Source organism: Phoca vitulina, unplaced genomic scaffold (genome assembly GCF_004348235.1).
Source record: "Phoca vitulina isolate PV1807 unplaced genomic scaffold, GSC_HSeal_1.0 scaffold31, whole genome shotgun sequence".
Taxonomy (NCBI): Eukaryota; Metazoa; Chordata; class Mammalia; order Carnivora; family Phocidae; genus Phoca; species Phoca vitulina.
Genome location: NW_022589734.1, coordinates 17389012 through 17411784, shown reverse-complemented (window position 1 = coordinate 17411784; position 22773 = coordinate 17389012). Strand labels below are relative to the sequence as shown.

At 42.7% G+C, this 22773-nt stretch overlaps 1 protein-coding gene across 5 annotated transcripts in view; it reads left to right on the top strand.

Moving 5' to 3' along the window:
* NUP153 (nucleoporin 153) overlaps positions 1 to 22773 on the top strand; it is an 81781-nt gene that overhangs the window by 57127 nt on the left and 1881 nt on the right. For 4 of the 5 annotated variants that reach the window (XM_032424654.1, XM_032424655.1, XM_032424657.1 and 1 more), the window contains 7 exons: positions 3781 to 3906; positions 6246 to 6863; positions 9606 to 9800; positions 12893 to 13777; positions 16096 to 16437; positions 17089 to 17361; positions 22505 to 22676. In XM_032424654.1, coding sequence (XP_032280545.1) covers positions 3781 to 3906; positions 6246 to 6863; positions 9606 to 9800; positions 12893 to 13777; positions 16096 to 16437; positions 17089 to 17361; positions 22505 to 22676 — 2611 coding nt within the window. The remainder of the gene's footprint in view (positions 1 to 3780; positions 3907 to 6245; positions 6864 to 9605; positions 9801 to 12892; positions 13778 to 16095; positions 16438 to 17088; positions 17362 to 22504; positions 22677 to 22773) is intronic. The other variant, XM_032424658.1, reaches the window with a different exon arrangement.

Below are 22773 nucleotides of genomic sequence, written 5' to 3'. Positions count from 1 at the left end.
TAATTTGTTAAAACAACTTTTGTGTTCATCACATCTGTGGATATTATCCAGATTTTTAAGGCATTTTTTAGGAGTGGCATACATAGAATTGTGAGAATGATTCTCACCACTTCTGTCGTTAAGAAGCTGATTGAAAATGTGTAAGTCATGATTAATTACTTGGTGGCAGGAGCTAATTTTTCCATTATCTTCTTTTTCCATCAATTTGAGTACACTGCAGGGTATCTTTAAAATTTACCTTAAGTTACTAAAAGCATGTCAGTTTTGATTCTTTTTTTTTTTTTTTTAAAGATTTTTATTTATTTGACAGAGAGAGACACAGAGAGAGAGGGAACACAAGCAGGGGGAGTGGGAGAGGGAGAAGCAGGCTTCCCGCTGAGCAGAGAGCCCGATGCGGGGCTTGATCCCAGGACCCTGGGATCATGACCTGAGCCGAAGGCAGACGCTTAACGACTGAGCCACCCAGGCACCCCTCAGTTTTGATTCTAAAGGAGGTAGACCATGACAAAGTGCTACAAGTATGTTTTATTTTGCTTTTTTTTTTTTTAAAGATTTTATTTATTTATTTGAGAGAGAGAGAGAGAGCGGCAGAGAGCACAAGTAGGGAGGAGAGAAAGAAGCAGGTTCCCCTCTGAGCAGGGAGCCCGATGCGTGGCTCGACCCAGGACCCTGGGATCAGGACCTGAGCCAAAGGCAGACGCTTCACCGACTGAGCCACCCAGGTGTCCCACATGTTTTGTTTTGACACAGTTATTATAAGAGGTGGGCACAGTGTTTTGTTTCTTGTATATTTTTGTTACCGAGATGAAATTGATGTAAGGCAAAACAAATCATTTCAAAGGGAACACACTCCGTGGTGTTTAGTGCTCACTGTGCTGTACAGCCGCCGCAGTCTGTTTAGTTCCAGAACAGTTCTGTCCCCCTTCCTGCAGAGGAGACGAGTCCCTGCTAAACAGTCCTTCCGCATTTCTCCTCCCCCAGGTCCTGGCAACCACCAGTCAGTGTTTTGTTTCTGTGCATGTACCTATTCTGGAATCATACAATGTGACTTTTTGTATCTAGCTTCTTTTACTTCTGTTTTCAAGGTTCGTGCATGTTACAGTATGTATCAGTACTTCACTCCCTTTTTTTTCTTTATTTATTCTTTAAAAATTTACTATTTGTTTCTTATTTTAAGTAGGCTCCATGCCCAGCATGGGGCTTAAACTCATGATCTTGAGTTTAAGAGTCCCGTGCTCTACCGACTGAGCCAGCTAGGTGCCTCAGTACTTCACTCTTTTTATGGCTGAATGATATTCCATTGTATGGATATGCGGTCGTTTTTCTGTTCATCCATTGACGGACATTTGGGCTGTTTGCAGCTTTTTGCTGTTGTGCATAGTGCTGGTATGAATATTCATGTACATGTATTTGTTCGAATACTAGTTTCAGTGCTCTGGGATATATACCTACAAATGGTCAAATGGTAGTTCTATGTGTAATTTTTTGAGGAACCACAAAGCTGTTTTTCTCAGCCTCTGACTCCTTTCACACTCCCACTAGCAGTGTATGAGGATTCTAATTTCTCCACATTCTCACCATGCTTATTTTTCATTTTTTGTTTATAGCCATCTTAGTGGGTATGAAGTGATCCTTCCGTTGTGGTTTTGATTCGCATTTCTCTAATGACTAATGGTGTCAAGCATATTTTCATGTGCTTCTTGGTCCTTTATCTTCTTGGGAGAAATGTCTATTCAAGTCCTTTGCCCATTTTTAAGTTGGTTTATCTTTCTGTTGCTGAGATGTAAGCATTTTTATATAGTCTGGATACTAGATCGTTATCAGATATATGATTTGCAGATAATTTCTCCCATTCAGTAGAGTGTCTTTGCTTTTTTGATAATGTCCTTAGATTCACAAAGGTTTTTAATGTGGTAGTGTTCAATTTTTTTTCTTCGCTTACGCTTTTGATGTCATATCTAAGAATTCATTGCCAAATCCATGGTCATGAAAATATACCTCCTCGGTTTTCTAAGAGTTTTATGGTTTTAGTTCTCACGTTTTACTTTTTTTTTAAATTTTTTTAAAGATTTTATTTATTTATTGGACAGAGACACGGCGAGAGAGGGAACACAGCAGGGGGGAGTGGGAGAGGGAGAAGCAGGCTTCCCACTGAACAGAGAGCCCGATGCGGGGCTCGATCCCAGGACCCTGGGATCATGACCTGAGCTGAAGGCAGACGCTTAACGACTGAGCCACCCAGACGCCCCAGTTCTCACATTTTAGATCGTTGATCCATTTTGGGTTAATTTTTGTTTATGACATGAGGTGTGGGGCTAGATAGGAGTTTTTGAAACTACTTGACCCACTCCTTTTAAATTGGCAAACACTCCAGAAAAACCTGGTTATTTATATTTTATTATGGAAAATTTCAAACATTTTCAGAAGTAGTAGACTGAATTCCCATGTACTCTTTACCCAGCTTCAATGCTTAGCATTTTATTTTATTTTTTTTTTAAAGATTTTATTTACTTATTTGACAGAGAGACATAGCGAGAGAGGGAACACAAGCAGGGGCAGTGGGAGAGGGAGAAGCAGGCTTCCCGCGGAGCAGGGAGCCTGATGGCAGGGCTTGATCCCAGGACTCTGGGATCATGACCTGAGCCGAAGGCAGACTCTTAACCACTGAGCCACCCAGGTGCCCCAATGCTTAGCATTTTATGACCAATTTTATTTCCCTTTCTCTCATTCCGCCTTCCTCTCCCATGCACAGAAACACACCTATTAGGTTGTCTTGAATTTACTTCATCTGTAAAAACCTTCTTGTTTAGAAATGGACCCACACAGCTGTTATCATACTGAAAATACAGATTTCTTATTTTAAGTATAAGGATATGTTTATCTTGGAAAGTTTAGGAAACCTAAAAAGAAGAAGCAATAAATAAAAGTCAGTCATCACTAGCAGCCACCATTACTCTTTTGATGTATTATTCAAAATCTTCTGGACTTAGTCTAAAGTCTTTACCTGTAACTGCATTTAAGGATGATTTTTGTGGCTGCACAGCATGGATTCTGTGATTGATGTTGTCAGTCCCTTAGTGAGCATCTGTCATCCAGGTTTTCAGTATGAAAACTGAAGGATACTTTTTTTTTTTTTAAGATTTTATTTATTTGAGAGAGAGAGGGAGAGCATGAGCAGAGGGAAGAGGCAGAGGGAGAAGCAGACTCCCCGCGGAGCCAGGAGCCCGATGTGGGACTCGATCCCAGGACCCTGGGATCATGACCTGAGCTGAAGGCAGACGCTTAACCAACTGAGCCATCCAGGCATCTGAAAACTGAGGGATACTTTCAATCATAGGATGAATTTCTAGAAATGAAGTAACTGGCTCAGTTGGGAATTTATTGTTAAGGTGTTTTTGATCAATATTGTAAATTGTTGTGTAATCAGAAACACATTTCATGCAGTTTGTGAGCTTCAGTTGCCATCTCCTCTCTAGTGTTTCAGTTTGATTTTCTTAATTACCAGTTAATTCATTGGGTAACAATTAATAGTTTATACTTTTTGTCCTTTGGGGGAGAAAAATGTACAGTGTACAGAATGGGAAATAGTATCTCTACTTTCTTATAATGGTTAACCCTGTACTTTTAAGTAAATTTGTTCATTATCTTTGAATTACAGTGACTTTTTCGTGATATTTTAGACGTTGGTCCAAATTGGCTTTGAAAGATCTTTTAATACATTTAACTCCATCCAATGATTTTTCTTGGCATAATGTCTTTTACAATTAAAAAAAATTGCAGCTCAAGATATCAGTGCAGTGAATAGTACAAGCTGTAAGAAGAAGCCAGATGAAGATTGTGAGGGCCCTTTTAGACCTGCAAAAACCCTGAAAGAAGGAAGTGTCCTAGATGTTCTCAAAAGCCCCGGTAAGATAACAGCTGCCTTTGAAAATACTCTAAAATCTTAATTACAAATTCGTGGTCCTATTTTAATATCGTCTGTGGTATACTTTAGGTTTTTAAAAAATTATGGCTAGTTTGATAGGGAATTGACTTGAAAATAGACATTGTCATATGTAATTCTTTTGGAGTAAATATCTTAGAAACTCTCCTTCTTTGGAATTCAAGGACTGTCCTAATACGAAATCTCTTAAGAGGCAAGTATAGCAGGAGAAAAAGAGGAAAGTGTAGAAGGAGAAAATGAATTGCTTTTTAGTAGAGACAGGCCAATTTGGGGGAAAAAAAATGTAAAGAAACCTGATGATATACTTGGACATATCTTTCTCTATGAGAATGTTGAACTGCTTTGTTCTCAGAAAGAACTGGGCAATGAAAGAAAGAAAACATTTGCTTTCTAACATAGGTATATGCAAGGGACAGTGCTCGCTTGAAACAAGATTTGAGAGCTCATAGAAATAACTTGAAGGCAGTGACTAGAAGTACACAAATAGTAAGTTTTCAGTTTGAAAATCAGGACAGCTACAACTGCGATTGTGAGGTCTGCTATAGGAATGTAAAGTGTTTATAAGGTGATATGGTTGCTCAGAGAGAATTTAGATTTATTGAGCAGATAGACATGTTCATGTCTAATTGAGTAAGAATTTCCAGATAAGGTTGGCTTCTACAACAAGATTTAGGAGGATTAGGTTTCTTTGGTCCGGCTTTCTCATTTTAGAGATGAGTATACTGCCTCCAGGAGTCCCAGTAACTTAGACGATTTGGCACACTTGGGACAGAGCTCCAGAGCGCCTGGGCTAGAATTAACTGAGTCGTACAGAGGCATCGTATTCCTGCAGTCGATCTTCATTTAAGTTGTACTCTGCATTCATGATGCCCAGGCCTCCTCCCGTTCAGTTTTCTTTAAATAGCAAGAATTTGGAGGAGTCCTATCTTCTTTTGAGGAAAATTAGGAAAACCTGCGAAAGGGGAAGGAAAAGAAATCTGTAACACCTTAAGATGGTTACTGTTAAAATTGCACCAAACTTAGTGACTCAAATTAATCATTAAAAAGATAGTACATTTTAGACCAGTGGGAGTAACTGAAGTATGTGGGTTTTGCCTTTTTGCTAAAACTAGCTCGAGGTTGGATTAATTGTAGCCCTAGAAAATCTCTAAATACAGTCTTCTGTATCTTCTTACCCTCCAATTTTATTTTCCTTTTGTGTTAAAAGCTGGAAAAACAGGTCACTGAGTTTGTTCGTATATGTAAAACAAAGGTTAATTGGTCCAAAGTAAAGGATTGGAAGGTCATTCCCATGAGTAAAGTTGGAGTGAATCGATTGAATTCAATGACAGCAGTTTTGGTAGTACAGAGACTTTTTTCAACTCCTGTTACTCCATGATTCTGTGTGAATACCTTAATTGTCTTAAGTATACCTTTAGTGGTTACAAAAAAGGTATATTTACAATGTGAAAGGTTCTGTGATTATATTGGAGAACTACTTGAGGCAATTTGTTTGAATTAGGGTTTGGTAACGTTCCATGGGCATCTTTGAGTAGCATGAGCTCATCCTCCACTAGGGTAGACTGGGTCTTCCTTTCTGTATTTCTAGGCCTTACCAGATGGTTTGGTTCATCTCTATTGGAATTTTTCATCATATTTCTCATTGAACCATTACCATTTTAAAGTTCTGTATGTGCTTTGTATAATTAAAACCAGTCCTTACAACTCCACTATACTTTGGGAGGGATATCTGTCCAATATGCATACCTATGCAGCTCTGCTGATTTTTACTGAAAGTAGAGGATACCACAATAGTGGATTATAACTGGACAAAATTGAAAGATTATAGATGTTGAAGACATTTGGCTTAGCCAAGGGAACACCTGAAAGCAAAAATAGTTGAGGGAGGAAGGCTATGAATATACTGTACATTGGGGTTGCGGCGAGGCAGAGTGTGGCAAACACTGATGACAGTGGTGTATGTCGGTAAATTACTACCAGTTAAAGCCTCAAATTAGATAGTGGTTGAATTACAGTAAGTAGAAATTCCTAGAGGAAGACGGTAATGTACTATAAACAAAACCTCTTTTGTAGAATTTTAACTAGGACCAAAGTGTCACTTATTAATTATGTGATTAATAAATATTGCTTAGGTAAAAAAAACCCAAAACTCTATTTTTAAGTAGTCCACATTGGATTTTAGTAACTGCATAAATGTGTGTAAGTATGTGTTCTCCCAGTAATAGCATATCAGTTCATGTTCTGATTAGAAAGCTTTCCTTACTTTTTTTTTGCTTACACTCTCCTCTTTCCCTCATTATAGGTTTCACGTCACCAAAGGCAGATTCTCTTGCTGCTCAGCCTACTACCACAAGCCCAGTTGTTTATACAAGACCAGCAATAAGTAGCTTTTCTTCTAGTGGCATCGGGTTTGGGGAAAGTTTAAAAGCCAGACCATCGTGGCAGTGTGATACTTGTCTACTCCAGAACAAAGTTACAGACAGCAAGTGCATAGCCTGTCAAGCAACAAAACTGCCACCAAAAGAGACTGCTAAACAAACTGGAATTGGAGTACCAAGTAAAAGTGACAAATCAACTCTTCCCGTGTCAGGGACAGGTTTCGGAGACAAATTTAAACCAGCAGTAGGCACTTGGGATTGTGATACCTGCTTAGTGCAGAATAAACCCGAGGTGATAAAATGCGTGGCTTGTGAAACCCCGAAGCCTGGGACTGGTGTTAAGCGAGTCCTTACGTTGCCTGCAGCTTCAGAGAGCGCTGTGACTGTGGCTGCTTCATCTGCCACCTGCACTGTGACCACGGCCGCCTTAGGGTTTGCAGATCAGTTTAAAAGGCCCGTGGGATCTTGGGAGTGTCCAGTGTGCTGTGTTTTTAATAATGGAGAAGACAGTAAATGTGTGTCCTGTGTGTCTGAGAAACCAGGTACGTGTATGGCTCTTTGGGAAAATTTTGTTCATTATTTTAGTAGGACATTTAAATTTATTGTCTACTAAGAACCACCTCAATGTAATGTGGCAGGATGAGCATTTCCTCATACATCTTAATTTTTCTAAGCCGTCTTGAGGTAAAATGACTTGCCTGGGACTGGATCTCCAGGTTACCTGAGGCAGTGCATTAAACAGCCAATATATACTTGTACCTCTTTCTTTACATACATTTTTATCAGAAACTTCTTGCTCTTCATGATCGTTTTCAAAGTTGACTACTACAGATGCTGAAAGATCTTAGAAGGGACAGTCTTTCTCAAACTGTTCTCCAGAACGAAATACCACTTCGTCTCTTTTCCTCTTAGAAATGAGGATGGCACATGGTCATTTCCAGAAAAGGTTTCACTAAGGGGTAGACAATACTGCTTTATGAAAAGGCTGTGGCCGAATATTAATGGTGATGCCTATGCGCTCTCTGCCGGAGATACTGCCATGATAGTAAATTACTGAATCATTAATGGAAAAATTCTAATCTGGCAGTGAGAAAAATGGAGTCAGGTTTGAGTTTTTCCTGTTTCTCTGTTCAAATTTGAAAAAGTTACTGAGATTCACAACTGGAAATGACTCTTTGCTGTTTTTGTAATAATATTACAGAATTATTTGGTATAGATATATGGTAACATGGGTGCTAAATAAAACCTTTTATGAATACCCTGGGAATTATACTTCCTTTTTTATTGCATTATTCATGGATATGTAGTTTTAGGTCTGCAACGGAAAGTTCTTGATTTGTTAGTGTATACTCTATGTCTGAACACAAGGGGTGAGCCATATTCCTAGTTCTTACTGGACATCTCCACAAGAATAAGATTTCAGAATCTTCATTCTGAAATAACTTTTCTTTTTCCATCTGGCATTCCTCCTCCGCCCACCCACCCCCAAAAAAGGCAAGTTTTTGATCGTACAAGAAACTAGAATTAATTCTGAGTTGATTAGGAGAAGAAAAGTTAGGAAGTAAATTGTTAGCCACACATAAAGGAAGCTCATACGTTTATTAAAGAAATCCGACTTCATCCTGTCAATGATGAACCATCATTTTAAGCAGAGGAGTGATACAGTACAATTTGTATGTTTGACAAATTGCTTGGTGGCTTTTTGGAGGGTAGATTTGAAGACAGCAAAAGTTGAAGGGAGACGAGAGGACACATGAGGAAATTGTATCAGTAGTACTGTGGGCAAAGGTAATGGCTACGGATACTAATGGAGTCAAATCAGGATGTTGAATAATGTACAGTTGACGCCCTGTGGATTTGAAGCTGGGAAGTTGACACATACATGCGAGGCCTTTGGATATCCTATAATGGGCGCTCTGGGCTGGAAATACAAATTTGGGCATCAGTAGGCTATAGTTTTCAAATAAGGCATGGGAGGAGCGGTGACGTAAAGTGAGGGAGTCGTGGGAATAGAGGAGATGGCCTAAAACTGAGCTCTGTTAACTTCAGGGAGTGGCAGGAATGAAACTTTGGAACAATTAATCTTGTAAAGGAGGAACCAGAGAGGAAAACCCAAAACTATGTGGCACTGGTTGTTTCTTAGAAGAATGGACTTCGGGGAACAAGAGCGGAGGTCTCAGGAAGAAGACTTAATCCAGCAAGAGCCGAGGGCCGCTTGACACGGGGTAGCAGTAGGAGGCTCAGAAAGAGGGAACGACACCGCTAGGAGAACATGTGAGGGAGGAGGAGGCATGTAGCCACGCTGGCCGGCTGGGGAGGAAAGCGCAGAGGAAGCGGTTTTGTTGGTGGTGAGACTTGTGAGGACAGTGGACCGAAGATGGAGCCTCGGGGAGCAGTTTTCTTGGCAAGATGGAGGAGAACCTAACGGTAGAACAGACACCAGGTGGCTGGGAGAGGCAACAGGTGGACAACGGGTGGGGATGCCGGAATGAATGGCTCCCCTCGTCACACACTTACTTCGTGACGGCTTCGTGGAGCCGTCCTTCCCGTGCCCCCTCTGCTCCCCACAAACTTGGCAGATTTAAATGGCACCTCTGTGAATCCGTTCTTCTCCTGCCCCACGGTCAGCTCTTCGTTCTATTCTCATTTATCACTTTCCATCTTGGTGATGGTGTGACTATGCATTTATGTTTTACTTTCCCCTTTTTAGACCGTTAGCACTTCTAGAAGTTAAGCAGCATTTTATTCATCTTTACGTCCTTAGAACCATGGTATATTATGGTACTTAATAAATGTCTGTTAACCACTGCCATGAACTTTTGTGCAAAAATGATCATTTCAAAGGCAGAGCTGGGCTTTGAAATCTTGCAATTAACGTGGTCTGTGGCTATGTATTTTATGTGTTAGGATATTGCCTACAATTTATATCTTGGATTTTAAAATGCTGTCCTGTTTGAAGAGATTTGATAAAGATTCTTAAGAACATTTTAGTCTTTTAGTCTCTGATTTCTGAGCATGTGTTTTTTTTTTTTTAAACCATGATTATTCAAACTTCGGGTTAAGAGAGAGCTCATCACTAGGCAAGGTGAGTGTGAGCTGCTTGTTTGTAAGATTAAAAGAAATCTGAGCTGTCTATACTGTTTTTAACAGTGTAAAGTTGATATTTCTGGCACTTTATCTGTCTTAATAGGAAACACTAATTGAACGTTTAGACTTAGTGATGCCTTAAGATATTGACATAATGTGAATTAGAATTTGTATGTGTTTTCCTTGCTGTTTTTTAGGAAGTTCGGTACCTGCCTCAGGTAGCAGCACTGTCCCCGCCTCTCTGTCTTCTGGAAGCTGCCTGGGGTTAGACAAGTTCAAGAAACCCGAGGGCAGCTGGGACTGTGACGTGTGCCTGGTACAGAATAAAGCAGATGCTACCAAATGTGTGGCGTGCGAAAGCGCCAAGCCAGGCACGGAATCTGAGTTTAAAGGTAAGGCGTCGGGGCAGCGCCTCCTCGTACTGCCATTTTAAAGTGAAATATTCGCAAACAGCTTCAGTTTTTAAATTGTTCGTTCTCTATTGAAAATTCACGTAAAATGAGATCTCGTTCTGGACACTGTTAGCTCACATCTGAGTTACTGTAAAGATGGGTGATTTCCTGGTCAGCAGTGAGGTTTTTTTTTTTTTTTTCTTCCTGCAGCTGGCAAGGGACTATTCTATCTTGTGTTGAGTCTGAGAGAGTTGCAGATACTTGTTTCTAACTGTTAACAAACGTTTGGCATCTAGATGAATTTCCTGACTCTTAATCTGACTGGGAAATTACGCCCTGAGAGCCTTATTGTAAGTAAGCTAGATTTGGGCTTTGCTTTCCCAGAGAATGTCCCAGAAAAAGAACTCTCTTAATAATTTTGTTTCGTAAATACAAAGGAAGAATCTCTAAAAACAATTTTTGCTAAACTGTCGCTGGAGGCCAGATTTTTCAAGTCTTCATAGTCCTTTATGACTTAGTATTTCATATGAGGAACATTTCAGTCAAAAGGTTGATCAAGCTGGGAAAGAGCAGAAATTTTAGATCTGAAGGAACAGTCAGGGAGAGGTGAGAAAGATTTTAATCGGTAAGGGAGGAGGTCTCAAAGGTGAGACCGTGAGGGCACTAAAGAAAGAATGCCGAGCTTTATCAGCTTGTAACCATGTCTTAGACTAGTGGCTTTCAGACTCTTTTGACTGGAAACCAATCAGTAAACTTTTGCATTGTGACCTATCACATGCACAGGGTATTTGTCTATATGATTGAACAAAAAGTATCACAAACCAATACTTTAGTATGTTTAAGTTACCCTATTTCTGTTCTTTTTCATTTTAGAAGAAAAATGCTGGTTGCAACCCACTAAATTAATTACATGGCTAAAGGGACACAACTGGTTTGAAAAACACTGCATTTGGGGTGCCTGGGTGGCTCAGTCGGTTGAGTGACGCTTGGTTTCGCTCAGGGTGGTGAGATCTAGCCCCATGTTGGGCTCCGCACTCAACATGGAGTTTGCTTGAGATTCTCCCTCCCTCCGTCTCTCTCTCTCTCTGCCTCTCTGCCCCTCCAGGTGCTCGTGCTTGGTCTCTCTCTCAAATAGATTAAATAAATAAATAAATAAAACCCCAAACACTGCATTTGGGTGTCTTAGATCACTACTTTCCAGTCCACTTGAGGTCATTGTGTAGCTGTTAACCTTGTGATCCTTTTTCCGTGTTCTCTCCCTGTTGTGCTACAATCACCATACCTTCAAATCTGAGCCTTTGAGGCAGAGGTGATAATGAGTTAATCATTGTCTTTAGCCCCTTCAGTTTTAGCTTTCTGTCTAATATCACTTAAGGTATTTACAGACCATGCAGAATACTGCTTGCTCCTGCGATTCTGATAATTTTTCAGTTACGTTTCTTAGGGAAAGAAAGGAATGGGTCATCATTAAAGGGGGGAAATTTGAAGGTAAGAGGGCTTTTAAAGCGTGGCTGTCATTTGTCTTTATACGTGGGTAAGCAGGGTAAAGGATAAATATCTCAGCACTCCAGTGATGCCTGTTCATTTCTAGTTTACTCAGCTACAGAAAAGCATTATGAAACCAAGACTTTGATCTTGTCAACATAGTATTGTTTGTCTTTTTAAGTACTGCTTCTGCTCACACAGTTCCTCTGGTACTTTGATGCTAAAGATTTTTTTTTTAGTGTTTGATAATGAACTTTATTCACAAGATTTCAAACTCTAATTATGACAGGATTCATAGTGAAAAGTCCTATCTCTTGTCCCCATTGGTTCATTTTCCATCCTTCTTCCCCCACCAGAGGGAAGAACTGTGGTTAGTTTCTTAGAACTTAGAATAGAGCTTTTTTTATGAACATGATAAGCAAATATACTCTTACCTGTATATTCTTGTTTCCCTCTATTTTATTAGAAAATGTTGTATATCCTACTGCCTTTTTGCCCCCTTGATTTTACCGTGGCTAGCTTGGACACATCTTTGTTCTTCGTTTACAGCTGCCTGGGATTGCATATGGCATTTTGCTTGTCTGTGAGTTTATCTTTAAAGTTTTTTTATTTTATTTTACTTTACAGTAAAATAAAGACTTAGGGTGTGAGGGCGATCTGGCTGCGACCTCTCTTCACCCCACTGGTCACCAGGGCAGATTACCCTGATCTGGCTGGCCAGGCGGGTGTCCCCTTCCTTGCTCACGGCTCCACGTATGTCCCTCCCGAAGCTGCGTGCTCTGGTCGAAGAGGACGACCTTCCCAGGCAGAGGAGGGCCCTTCTCTGGTCAGGGGTGTACGAGTAGCTGCGCTCCCCTGCTAGAACCTCCAGACAAACTCTCAAGGTCCATTCGTAGGAGAACGGAGGGTAGTCAAACTTGCAAGACTCCAGATGCATCCAAATGACTACCTGTGGCCATCTGCTTTTCTTTAAAAAAAAAAATTAAATTAAATTAAAAAAAATTAAAAAAAAAAGACTTAGCTGTAGAATTGCTGGGTCAAAGGATACATGTGTTTGTGATTTTTAGTAAATACTGACAGTTGCCTTCCACAAATTGTGTGCTAATTTACACACCTATGTGTCATGTATAAAGTATCTGTTAGTCCTAGACTCCTCACCAACACTGCTTTATGAGGTTTGCTTGATCTCTGCCAGTGTCACGGACCGAAAACGGCATGTGAGGGTAGTTGGAAGGAGTGAGGTGGAGTGCTCCTGCCGAACGCTGGGCTGCTACTTCACGGTCACAGACGTGGCTAACGCTCTTCAAAGTAGGCTTTCCAGAGTTATTCCTTTTTAGGTTTTATTAGAGAGAGAGAGAGCACAAGCAGGGGGCGCGGCAGGGAGAGGGAGAAGCAGGCTCCCTGCTAATCAGGGAGCCTGATGCAGGGCTTGATCCCAGGACCCCAGGATCATGATCTGAGCCAAGAAGGTAGATGCTTCACCGACTGAGCCACCCAGGCGCCCCTCCAGAGTTATTCCTTTGTCTCTTTGTTCTTCAGGGGTACATTTTGTTTGAGAGGATAACATTAATTCAGTGTCTTTGTATGGTGTCTTTTATGTTTTGAAGGCTTTGGCACATCTTCCTCGTCTTCGAACCCCGCAGCCTCATCCTTCAAATTTGGTATCCCATCATCCTCTTCGGGGCCTTCTCAGACTTTAACGAGCACTGGAAATTTTAAGTTTGGAGATCAGGGAGGCTTCAAAATAGGAGTGTCTTCAGATTCTGAGTCTCCAAACTCCATGAGTGAAGGCTTTAAATTTCCTAAACCAATAGGAGATTTTAAATTTGGAGTTTCGTCTGAGTCTAAACCTGAAGAAGCTAAAAAAGACAGTAAGAATGATAATGATTTTAAGTTTGGACTTCCTTCGGGTTTAAGTACTACAGCTTCGTTAGCTCCATTTCAGTTTGGGGTGTCTAATCTTGGGCAGCAAGAGAAGAAAGAGGAACTACCTAAATCTTCATCTGCAGGCTTCAGCTTTGGTACCGGTGTTATTAACCCCACATCTGCTGCTACTAACACCGCAGTGACCTCTGAGAACAAGAGCAGCTTCAGCTTTGGAGCCCTAGAAACCAAGAGTGTTTCAGTGGCTCCTTTCACATGTAAGACGTCAGAAGCCAAAAAAGAAGAAATGCCTGCCGCCAAAGGAGGATTCACTTTTGGCAGCATAGAACCCGCCCCTCTGCCATCTGCCTCATTCTTTGTGTTGGGAAGGACAGAAGAGAAACAGCAAGAGCCGGTCACTTCTACTTCTCTAGTGTTTGGGAAGAAAGCTGACAATGAAGAGCCAAAGTGTCAATCAGTGTTTTCCTTTGGAAATTCAGAGCAAACCAAAGATGAGAGTTCTTCAAAGTCCACCTTTAGTTTCAGTATGGCAAAACCATCTGAGAAGGAATCGGAACAGCCAACAAAAGCCACTTTCACGTTTGGAACTCCAACCAATACTACGGCTGGTAAGTATTAAAACTTTTTTTTTTTTTTTTAAACAAGGCGTCTCCGATCTGTGGACAAATGCAGCAGGTCAGGGAATGGTTTACACTGAACAGAGTTGAGAGAGACCTGTAACAACTCTCTGGAAAGGACATAGGATTTTCAGTTTTCACTGCTCCAAACCCCCGTGAGGTGACGGTGTTTTCAACAGCTCTGATGGCAAGCCCACAGGGTTGCACATCTGTCCATGCTTCTCCCTTCTGTTTGAGCTCTTACAATTGGAATTGGCATACTATTCAGAATAGGCCTGCCTTCGTAAGCTCATGAAATATTTTCTAACTCAGTCTTTATGTACAGGCCTTCATTCACAAGTAGAGCTAACCAGTCATCATCAGGCATTTAAGGAGCATAGACAACAAATATAACTAGTCCCTGAAACAGAGGCAATTATGAAAACTAATATCCTGAAGGAAAAATGAAAGCATTTAAAAAACTTAAAAATGTGGTTGGTGAAATAAAATCATTATGTGGGTTGAGGAGCAGAAAAAACATAGATTGGTGAACTGGGATTTCCCAGAGCCCGGTGCAAAAGTGCAGGGAGACGGAGTCCTGTAGCTCACGAGTGCCATCGCAGGAGGGGCGCGTAGCAGATGAGAGCAGGATGGACGAAATGTCAGAGTGGTGACAGAAGACCATTTCCGACGTGCAGAGAAAGACCCTGGCCTTAAAAATGGAAATGGCCTACTCACTGGCAAAGACCAGTGAGATTTTAGGGCACCAAAGCCAAAATCCTGAATGCTTTCAGAGAGAGAAAGCTGGTTGCCATCAGACTTTGAATTTGTGCTTGAAACAGTAGAGCAGTGTCCTCAAAGTGAAAATGGTCTTGATCCTACAATTTTATATCCAGCTGAATTCAAAATAGAGATGTTTTCAGACAGGCAAACAAATAGAACACCCATGAATACTTCAAAATAATACACTGGAAACACGAAATGAAAAATTAACCTGAAAAAAAAAAAAAGAATGGAATTCAGTGGATGTTTTTTTGTCCGTTGTCTGGACATTCAAAACACCCTCCAAATAAGAAAATAAATACTAAATTATATACGATTTGGAAAGGAATAAAAAATAAGTTTGGGTCTAATCAAATGTAATCATGGTATCACTATACTCTTTCCATTGAAACAGACACTCTTAACCTCCCGTTAACCAACTTGAAAGTGAGCCAGCGTGCTCCACTTTCTGTAAATCAAACTCATGCCCATACCAGACCGCGAGCAGCCTGTCTAGAGACAGTATTGGAACTGAGACGACATTGGGATGGTTAAAAAAAAAAAAAAATGTCTTCAGGAAGGTGGGTGGTTTCAGGCTCACCGTATAAAAACCAGTAGCTTTCCTCTAAATCAGCAAGAAATAGCTGGACAAATGACCTCTTTCATACCTGTTCCTGAGTGAGCGTGTTCTCCCTCCCAGCGCCCCCAGCATCGTCTCGGGTTTGTGTCTAGTTGAGTGTGGTTGACACACCCATCACTAGTTTCAGGCGTGCAGCGTAGCGATCGCGCGGCTGCATGTGACCCGCTGGGCCTGCTACCGGGGTTGCTCCCTCTGTCCCCGCATGGCGCCAGGACGGCCCTGCAGACGGTCTTCCCAGGGCCGGGCCTTTTGTCCTGTGACTGATGCCTTCCAGAGCTGGAAGCCTCCGTTTCCGTTTCGAGAGGAACTTTTGTGGGGTGTGACAAGCTAAGCTCATTTTAAAATGCACCTGGAAGGGCAAATGCCCCAGCAGTTTTGCAGGGAGGGGCAGGCACACAAACAGGTTTGCTCCGCTAACGTCAGACTGAACTGCGAAGCCACGGTAATTCAACAGTCTAGGAACAGTAACTGTAGAGGGAACAGATGCACATGGATGTGGAAGTTTACCATGTCCTAAGCGTGGAGTTGCACATGAGTGCGTGGAGGCTGCACTGGGCAGCCAGTGATGCAGTCGGGGGGACTAGGACCCTGCTGACGTCGGTCGCAAACTCGAGAGGCGAGCGGTCTCCCGCTATCTGAACAGTTATCCAGACGTAGCTCCAGTTTGATGTGTGGGATTGAGGGATACTTTTTATTCTTATTAATCTGAATGCTGAAAGTTGCCTGATCTAAGATGCCATAAAAGAAAAGACGGATATATTGGCTCACATCAAAATGTGATAGAACACGTCCGTGTGCTGAATGAATGTATTTAACAAGATGTGAGGATTCTGTGTTCTCACGCATGACTAGACTGCAGCGTAGCAGAGAGTGCTGTGTGGTTGCTTGCGCTCAGAGGTCTTGTGTGTCCCGTCGTTCGTGTCTGCAGATCCAGGGGCAGCGAAGCCGGCGTTCGCCTTCCTGAGCAGCGGCGCTCCCACGGGCAGCGCGCCGGCCGCCGCGGGGGCCGTGTTCCGAAGCCCCGCCGCCTCCAGCGCGCCCGGGCCCGCCTTTGTGTTCGGACAGGCCAGCAACCCCGGGGCCAGCTCTGCCTTCGGGAACTCGGCCGAATCGGGCGCGCCTCAGTCTTTGCTGTTTTCTCCAGAGAGCAAACCAGCGACCACGTCGAGCGCGGCCGTCACCCCGTTCGTCTTTGGGCCGGGAGCCGGCAGCAACAGCACCGCGGCCTCCGGCTTCAGCTTCGGAGCTACGACCACATCCAGCTCTGCAGGTACGGTGACAAAGGAAAAGCGTGCGTGTGCTAGCTGGACGGGCTGGAAGTCTGGCCTCTCTCTGCAGGTGACGTAGCAGGTGACCAGAGAACGGCCCGGCGCCACTAGGCCGGCTTTACCGAGGATGTTGTAACCGTTCACTGCGTGGAATCGTGTATATTGGGTTCGGTTTAATATAATTAACTCTTGGGAGGAATTTCTCTAGTCTCAGTGTCATCTTTAGTTTTTCCAAGTGTTCTTTTTGAGATGTTAGGTTGTTAACCAGAAACTGGGGAGTGTTTCATTTGACACGCGTCCCCAGTACGTAGCATGTACATGAGGACAACACTAGCTGGTCTCTGCTGTGTGGTAGATCATCTGATGAGAGATCGTGTGTCTTCTTAGATCAGTCCCTCTACCTGAAAAAAATCTCGCTGCGAAGGTGGGGACTCTTGCTAATAGACCATTTTGTTGATGTGAATTCCATATGGTTTCACTAAATAATGGAGAGAATTATATTCTTAATATTCAGACCTTGCCTTGATGGGATCTGTTCAGCAAGGTAAGTGTCCGAAAAGAAGCTTGAAGTTTGCTGCTGAGTTTATAGATGTTTCTTGAGGATTATCTCATGGTAGCTATTAAGTGACATCAGTGTTTCTCTGGGCCTCTAGGATCCTCCTTTGTATTTGGCACTGGGCCTTCAGCACCATCTGCCAGTCCAGCATTTGGGGTTAACCAAACTCCGACATTTGGACAGAGTCAAGGTGCCAGCCAGCCTAATCCCCCGGGCTTTGGAGCTCTGTCCTCGGCAGCAGCGCTGTTTTCTGCGGCTTCTCAGCCTGCACCGCCTACCTTTGGGACTGTGTCAAGCAGCAGCCAGCCTCCTGCGTTCGGACCGCAGCCCAGGCAGTCTGCGTTTGGCTCCGCGGCAGCTCCGAGTTCCGGTGAGTGTGCCCTGCTCTGTACCCAGGGTCTGCTTGTCTGCAGGTCGCCTGGTGTCTGTACCTAGCGTCTGCTTGTCTGCAGATAGCATGTTTCTGAATTTTAAAACCATGCCTATGTCTTATTTATTTTTTATTTTATTATTTCTTTAAGATTTTGTATATTTGAGAGAGAGAGCGCGCACACAAGCAGGGGGAGCGGCAGAGGGAGAGGGAGAAGCAGACTTCCCGCTGAGCAGGGAGTCTGACCCGGGGCTCCATCCCTGAGCCCAGGGCAGAGGCTTAACTGACTGAGCCACCCAGGTGCCCCCTGTCTTATTTCTTTAAATGTCTCTTGTACTTGGAATAGAAAAGTACATGCTTGGACTTCCCTAGAAACAACATTCCCAACTTTCATACAGTGAAGCACATTAAGGCATTAAAGCATGCGATTAACATGTAGTTATTTCTTACTCTTTGAGGTGCAGCATCGATTCAGTCCCATTTCTCCCCATTTGAGTTTTGGAGCACTCCAGCCTAGATTTCAGCCACATTTTCTTTTTTTTTAAAGATTTTATTTATTTATTTGAGAGACAGAATGAGAGACAGCACAAGAGGGAAGAGAGTCAGAGGGAGAAGCAGACCCCCCGTTGAGCAGGGAGCCCGATGTGGGACTCGATCCCGGGACTCCAGGATCATGACCTGAGCCGAAGGCAGTCGCTTAACCAACTGAGCCACCCAGGCGCCCTCAGCCGCATTTTCTAATCTTCGTTGTGACTGGATTTACTTCAGGAGGTTATGCCCCCACTCCAGTTCTCTCCTGGGCCAAAACTGCCCAGGCGCCCAGGACACTTTGTTTGATGATGCTTGACTTGCATATTTAAACGAACATTCGTGTGTGTGTGTGTGTGTGTGTGTGTTTAATATGGCTAATCACATTGTACTATGAGGATATACTTCCTCAAAACTGTAGGATGTGTACTTTTCTAACTGTAAAATATGACTTCCTATAGAAAAGCATGGGACAGAAATGAGCAGTGTGGTGGTGGAGCAGACGTGTGGCTAGCCCACCACCAGCAGCCCCTCCTGCTCCCTGTTTGCTCATTTGCCTCTCTTTCCTTGCTCTAATGTGTCCTGGCTTTTATGGTGATCTCTTTCCTGGGGTTTTATTTAAAGTTAACTGCTGATATGTGAAGCTCTACAAAGTATCATTTTGCCTTATTTTTAACTCTTTATAAATGGAAATCTCACTGTATTCAGTCTCTTGATTCTTGCATCTTTCACTCTTATTTGTAAAGTTCCTCCATGGTATTGCATACTGTTTGTTCATTTTCACTGCTGTAGAGTAAATCAGTTTATGAACATAGCACAATTTATCCATATACTGTTGATGAATGTGTTGGAGTTGTTTTTAGCAATTAGGAAATGCACCTCTGCGGGGCGCCTGGGTGGCTCAGTTGTCGAGCCGTCTGCCTTCGGCTCAGGTCCTGATCCCAGGGTCCTGGGATCGAGCCCTGCATCGAGCTCCCTGCTCCGCAGGAAGCCTGCTTCTCCCTCTCCCACTTCCCCTGCTTGTGTTCCCTCTCTCACTGTGTCTCTGTCAAATAAATAAAATTAAAAAAAAAAAAAAGGAAATGCACCTCTGCTCATTCTTGTGTTATGTGCCTTGGGGCACACATGCATATTTTTCTAGGGTATATACCCAGGAGAGGGCTTGCCAAATTAAAAGGTGTGCATGCCTATCTTATACTTTGGAAAATAATGCAAGCTTGTCCTGATGGATTGTGCCCATTCACATCTTACTACGTTGTACGAGGATTCTCATATTTGGATTCTGCTGGATTTCATTTTCTGTGAATTGTTTCTATAAGGATTTTTTTTTGGCCATTTTTTTGTTTGGTGGTTTCACTTTTGCTTACTGATGTGTAGGAATATTTTTATATATTCTGGATATTAGTACTTTGTCAGTACAGGGAGCAGAATTTCTGCTGGGACGTATGTTAACCATTTTAATCAGGATTTATTGATTCTTCTCAGCACGTGAATTGCAGAGTGTAGCTTTTCACACAAGTGCCATTTCCCTCCTCCTCTCTCTCCTCCTCCTCGAGTGGCCGTTGTGTGCTCAGATGAGTGTTTCCAGGATGCAGATGCTGTGTGGTATAGAGTGCTTTTCTTTTCTATACAGAATTCTGTTTTCTCCAGCACCAGTGATCCCTCTGTTAATAATTTCTTTGTACCTATCATTAGTTATAACTTTAGCTCTTCTCCCTTTCTTAGAGGTCGCTTCTCAATATTTTCAAATACATCGGCTGCTTGTTATTTAGTATCTTGAAGGAAATTTTTCACAGAATCATCTGACCTGTTCCTTTTACCAGGCTTTCTAGGCCTGCTATTTAACTGTGGTCTTGGTACCACTTTTTACCATTCTCTTGGGATTGCTTAGCTTCCTCTCTTTCCTGGATGATGTCAGTGTCTTGTTCTTTCTTATTCTTTTGTTTTGATAGAGCAGATCTTCTAGTGGTTTCTTAAGTCCTTAGGGAAGAAAATTTTGAAACCTTACATTTCTGGAAGTATCTTTATTCTGTGCCTGTGTTTGGTAAGATTTCGGTTGAATACAGATTTAGATTGGGAATAATTTTCATAGTTTTGAAAGCATTTCTCCATGCTGGACTTTTGGCTCCCTCCAAGTTGCTCTGGAAGTCTTTCTTGAACTTTGCTTTTGGACCCATTTCTTCTTTCTGGAATCTCACTGGATCTTTTCTTTTGCCTCCAGTGTTCTGACTTACCAGGAGGATGGTCCTTGATCTGGATCCATTTTTACCCACTGACAGTGAGGAATTTAGTCTGTCCTTTTGTGAACGTCCATTCTTGGGAACTTCCTGGAAATACTTTGACGATTTTTGTGCCTCACTCTTTAACTTCTGTTCTTTTTTCCTTTTTGTCCTTTCTGGGAAGATTTCTTACATTTATCTTTTACTTCCCCTTGGTCAAGATTTTACTTTTGCTAATTTTAAATGTTCTTTTTTGTTCTGCGGATGTGTCCTTTTTATATTCTTCTGTTCTTGTTTCAGAATTGTTACCTGTTGATCTCTTGAGGATATTAATGATGAGGTGTGGGTTTTCGTTTTTTCCCCTTTAAGCTATTGTTCTAGTCCATTTTCTGCAAATTGCTTTTCTCTATTATTGTTTGGGTCTTGGTGTTTCTTATGAAATACTTTCCTCAAATGTTTGGTGCTTCTTGGCTATCTACTCACAGTTGTTTTTTTTTTTTTAAATTATAAGAATTAACATGAGATCCATCCTTTCAGCAAATTAAGTGTATAATACAGTGGTGTTAACTACAGGCGCCCTGTTGTACTGCTGAGTGCTAGCCCTCCCTCATCTCGTGTAACTGCACTTCACACCCGTGGAAGAGCACCTCTCCGTTCCTCTCTCTCTCTCTCTCTCTCTCTCTCTCTCACACACACACACACACACACACACACACACACACCAGCCACCCTTCTTCTCTCCGCTTCTATGGTTTGGCTATTTTAGGTTTCTCATATAAGAGAAATCCTGCAGTATTTGTCCACTTATAGCATGATGTCCTCCAGATTCATTCATGTTTTTGCATATTTTTTTTAAAGGCTGAATAGTATTCCATTGTGTGTGATATACGTTGTTTTCATCTCTTCATCTGTCAGTGGACATTTAGGTTGTGTCCACATCTTGGCTGTTATAAATAATGCTGCGGTGAACTCGAGAGTCCAGATATCTCTTCGAGATCCTGATTTCAAATCTTTTGGAGAAATACCTAGAATGGGATTGCTGGATCATAGGGTATTTCTATTTTTAATTTTTTTGAGGCACCTCCATACTGTTTTCCAGTTGTACCAGTTTGCATTCCCACCAACAGAGCGCAGGGTTCCTTTTCTTCACGTGCTCGCCGACCTGTTATCTCTTGTCTTTTTGATTTTTAGCCCTTCTCACAGGTGTGAGGTGGCACCTCATTGTGGTTCTGATTTGCATGTCCCCGATGAGTGATGTTGAGCATCCTTTCATGTGTCTGTTGGCTGTTCATCTTTGGAGAAATGTCTGGTCAAGTCCTTTGTCCATTTTTAAATCAGGTTATTTGGTTTTTTTGACTATCAAGTTGTAGAAGTTAATTTAATATATTTTGGATATCAGCTCTTTATCAGATATATGGTTTGCAAATATTTTTTCCTATTCAACTCATAATTTTATGAGCATGGGACACCTAAGTACCACTTGATAATTCTTTGTGCATGGATAGGCTCATAGATCTTGAATCTCACTGTAGGTTTGTCTGACGGGCCTGCTTACTTGGGAGGACACGGATGTTAGTATCAGTAGGTGTTTCCTTCTAGAAGGTCAGGTTCCCCAGAGGTTGTTCCCATTCCCGTCGTGCCTGGAGGGTGCTCCTACTTCTGATTGCCCATGCTCTGGGAGCCGACAACTTACTTTTAATCCTTCTAGTTTTGATAGGATGCCCTTGCCTTTGTGTGTGATCCCCTAGTTCAGAGACCCCTCCAGAGACTGACGTTCTGTTCTGTTGGGGTAGAGAATTATCATCTTGTTTGGTACTGGGGAGGGAGTGATCTGGGTGCCTGCTTCTTACACAGATACTCTCCCATCCTCCTCCTCCTCCTCTTTTTTTTTTTTTTTTTTATAGTCACACCTTCATTCTCCCTTCCAGAGGGCCCTGGCACCCAAGCCTTTGGGTATGTTGAGTGTAAATGGAACTGCGTCTCTGCTTTCCCTGCTGCTAGCTTAGTACTTGGTTCCAGTCAGCTTCCCAGCGTCTCCATTTTGTTGTTGTCGTCTCCTCTTTCCCCCAGCTTTGTAAAAACCCCTTTACTATTATTTTAACATAATTTTTGAAGTTAGCGCTAAATGTGTGTGTTGATTCCACTCTCTTGAACCGGAAGTCTCTTCTGCCCTTTCCTCCTCGGTCACGGGTAAGTTGGGTCACTTGTCCAAGGGTGTTATTTTTAAGTATGTTGCGTGTGTCAGTGGAGAAAATTCTTCGTTTTAACTTTCTTTATATTAAATGATTATAAGAGAGCTTAATCCTTCCCCCGTTTTTGTACGTAAAGGTCAGAGTCCTCACTAGAAAAACTGCCCTCTTGCCCGTCGTGAAGTTTTTCCGCTTTAACTACCGCAGGTTCGGTTTTCCAGTTCGGCAGCGGCAGCACCACCAATTTCAACTTCACGAGCACCAGCCCGTCGGGAGTGTTCACGTTCGGGGCGAGTCCGAGCCCCGCTGCCGCCTCGGCGCAGCCTTCCGGCTCCGGGGGCTTCCCGTTTCCGCAGCCTGCGGCGGCGTTCACAGTGGGGTGAGACGGGGCTCCGGCACGGTGGGGCTGCGACCGCGTCCTGCTTGCGGCCCCGAGGGCTGCGGTGTCGCTGGGCCGAGGCCGGCTGTGCCCCCGC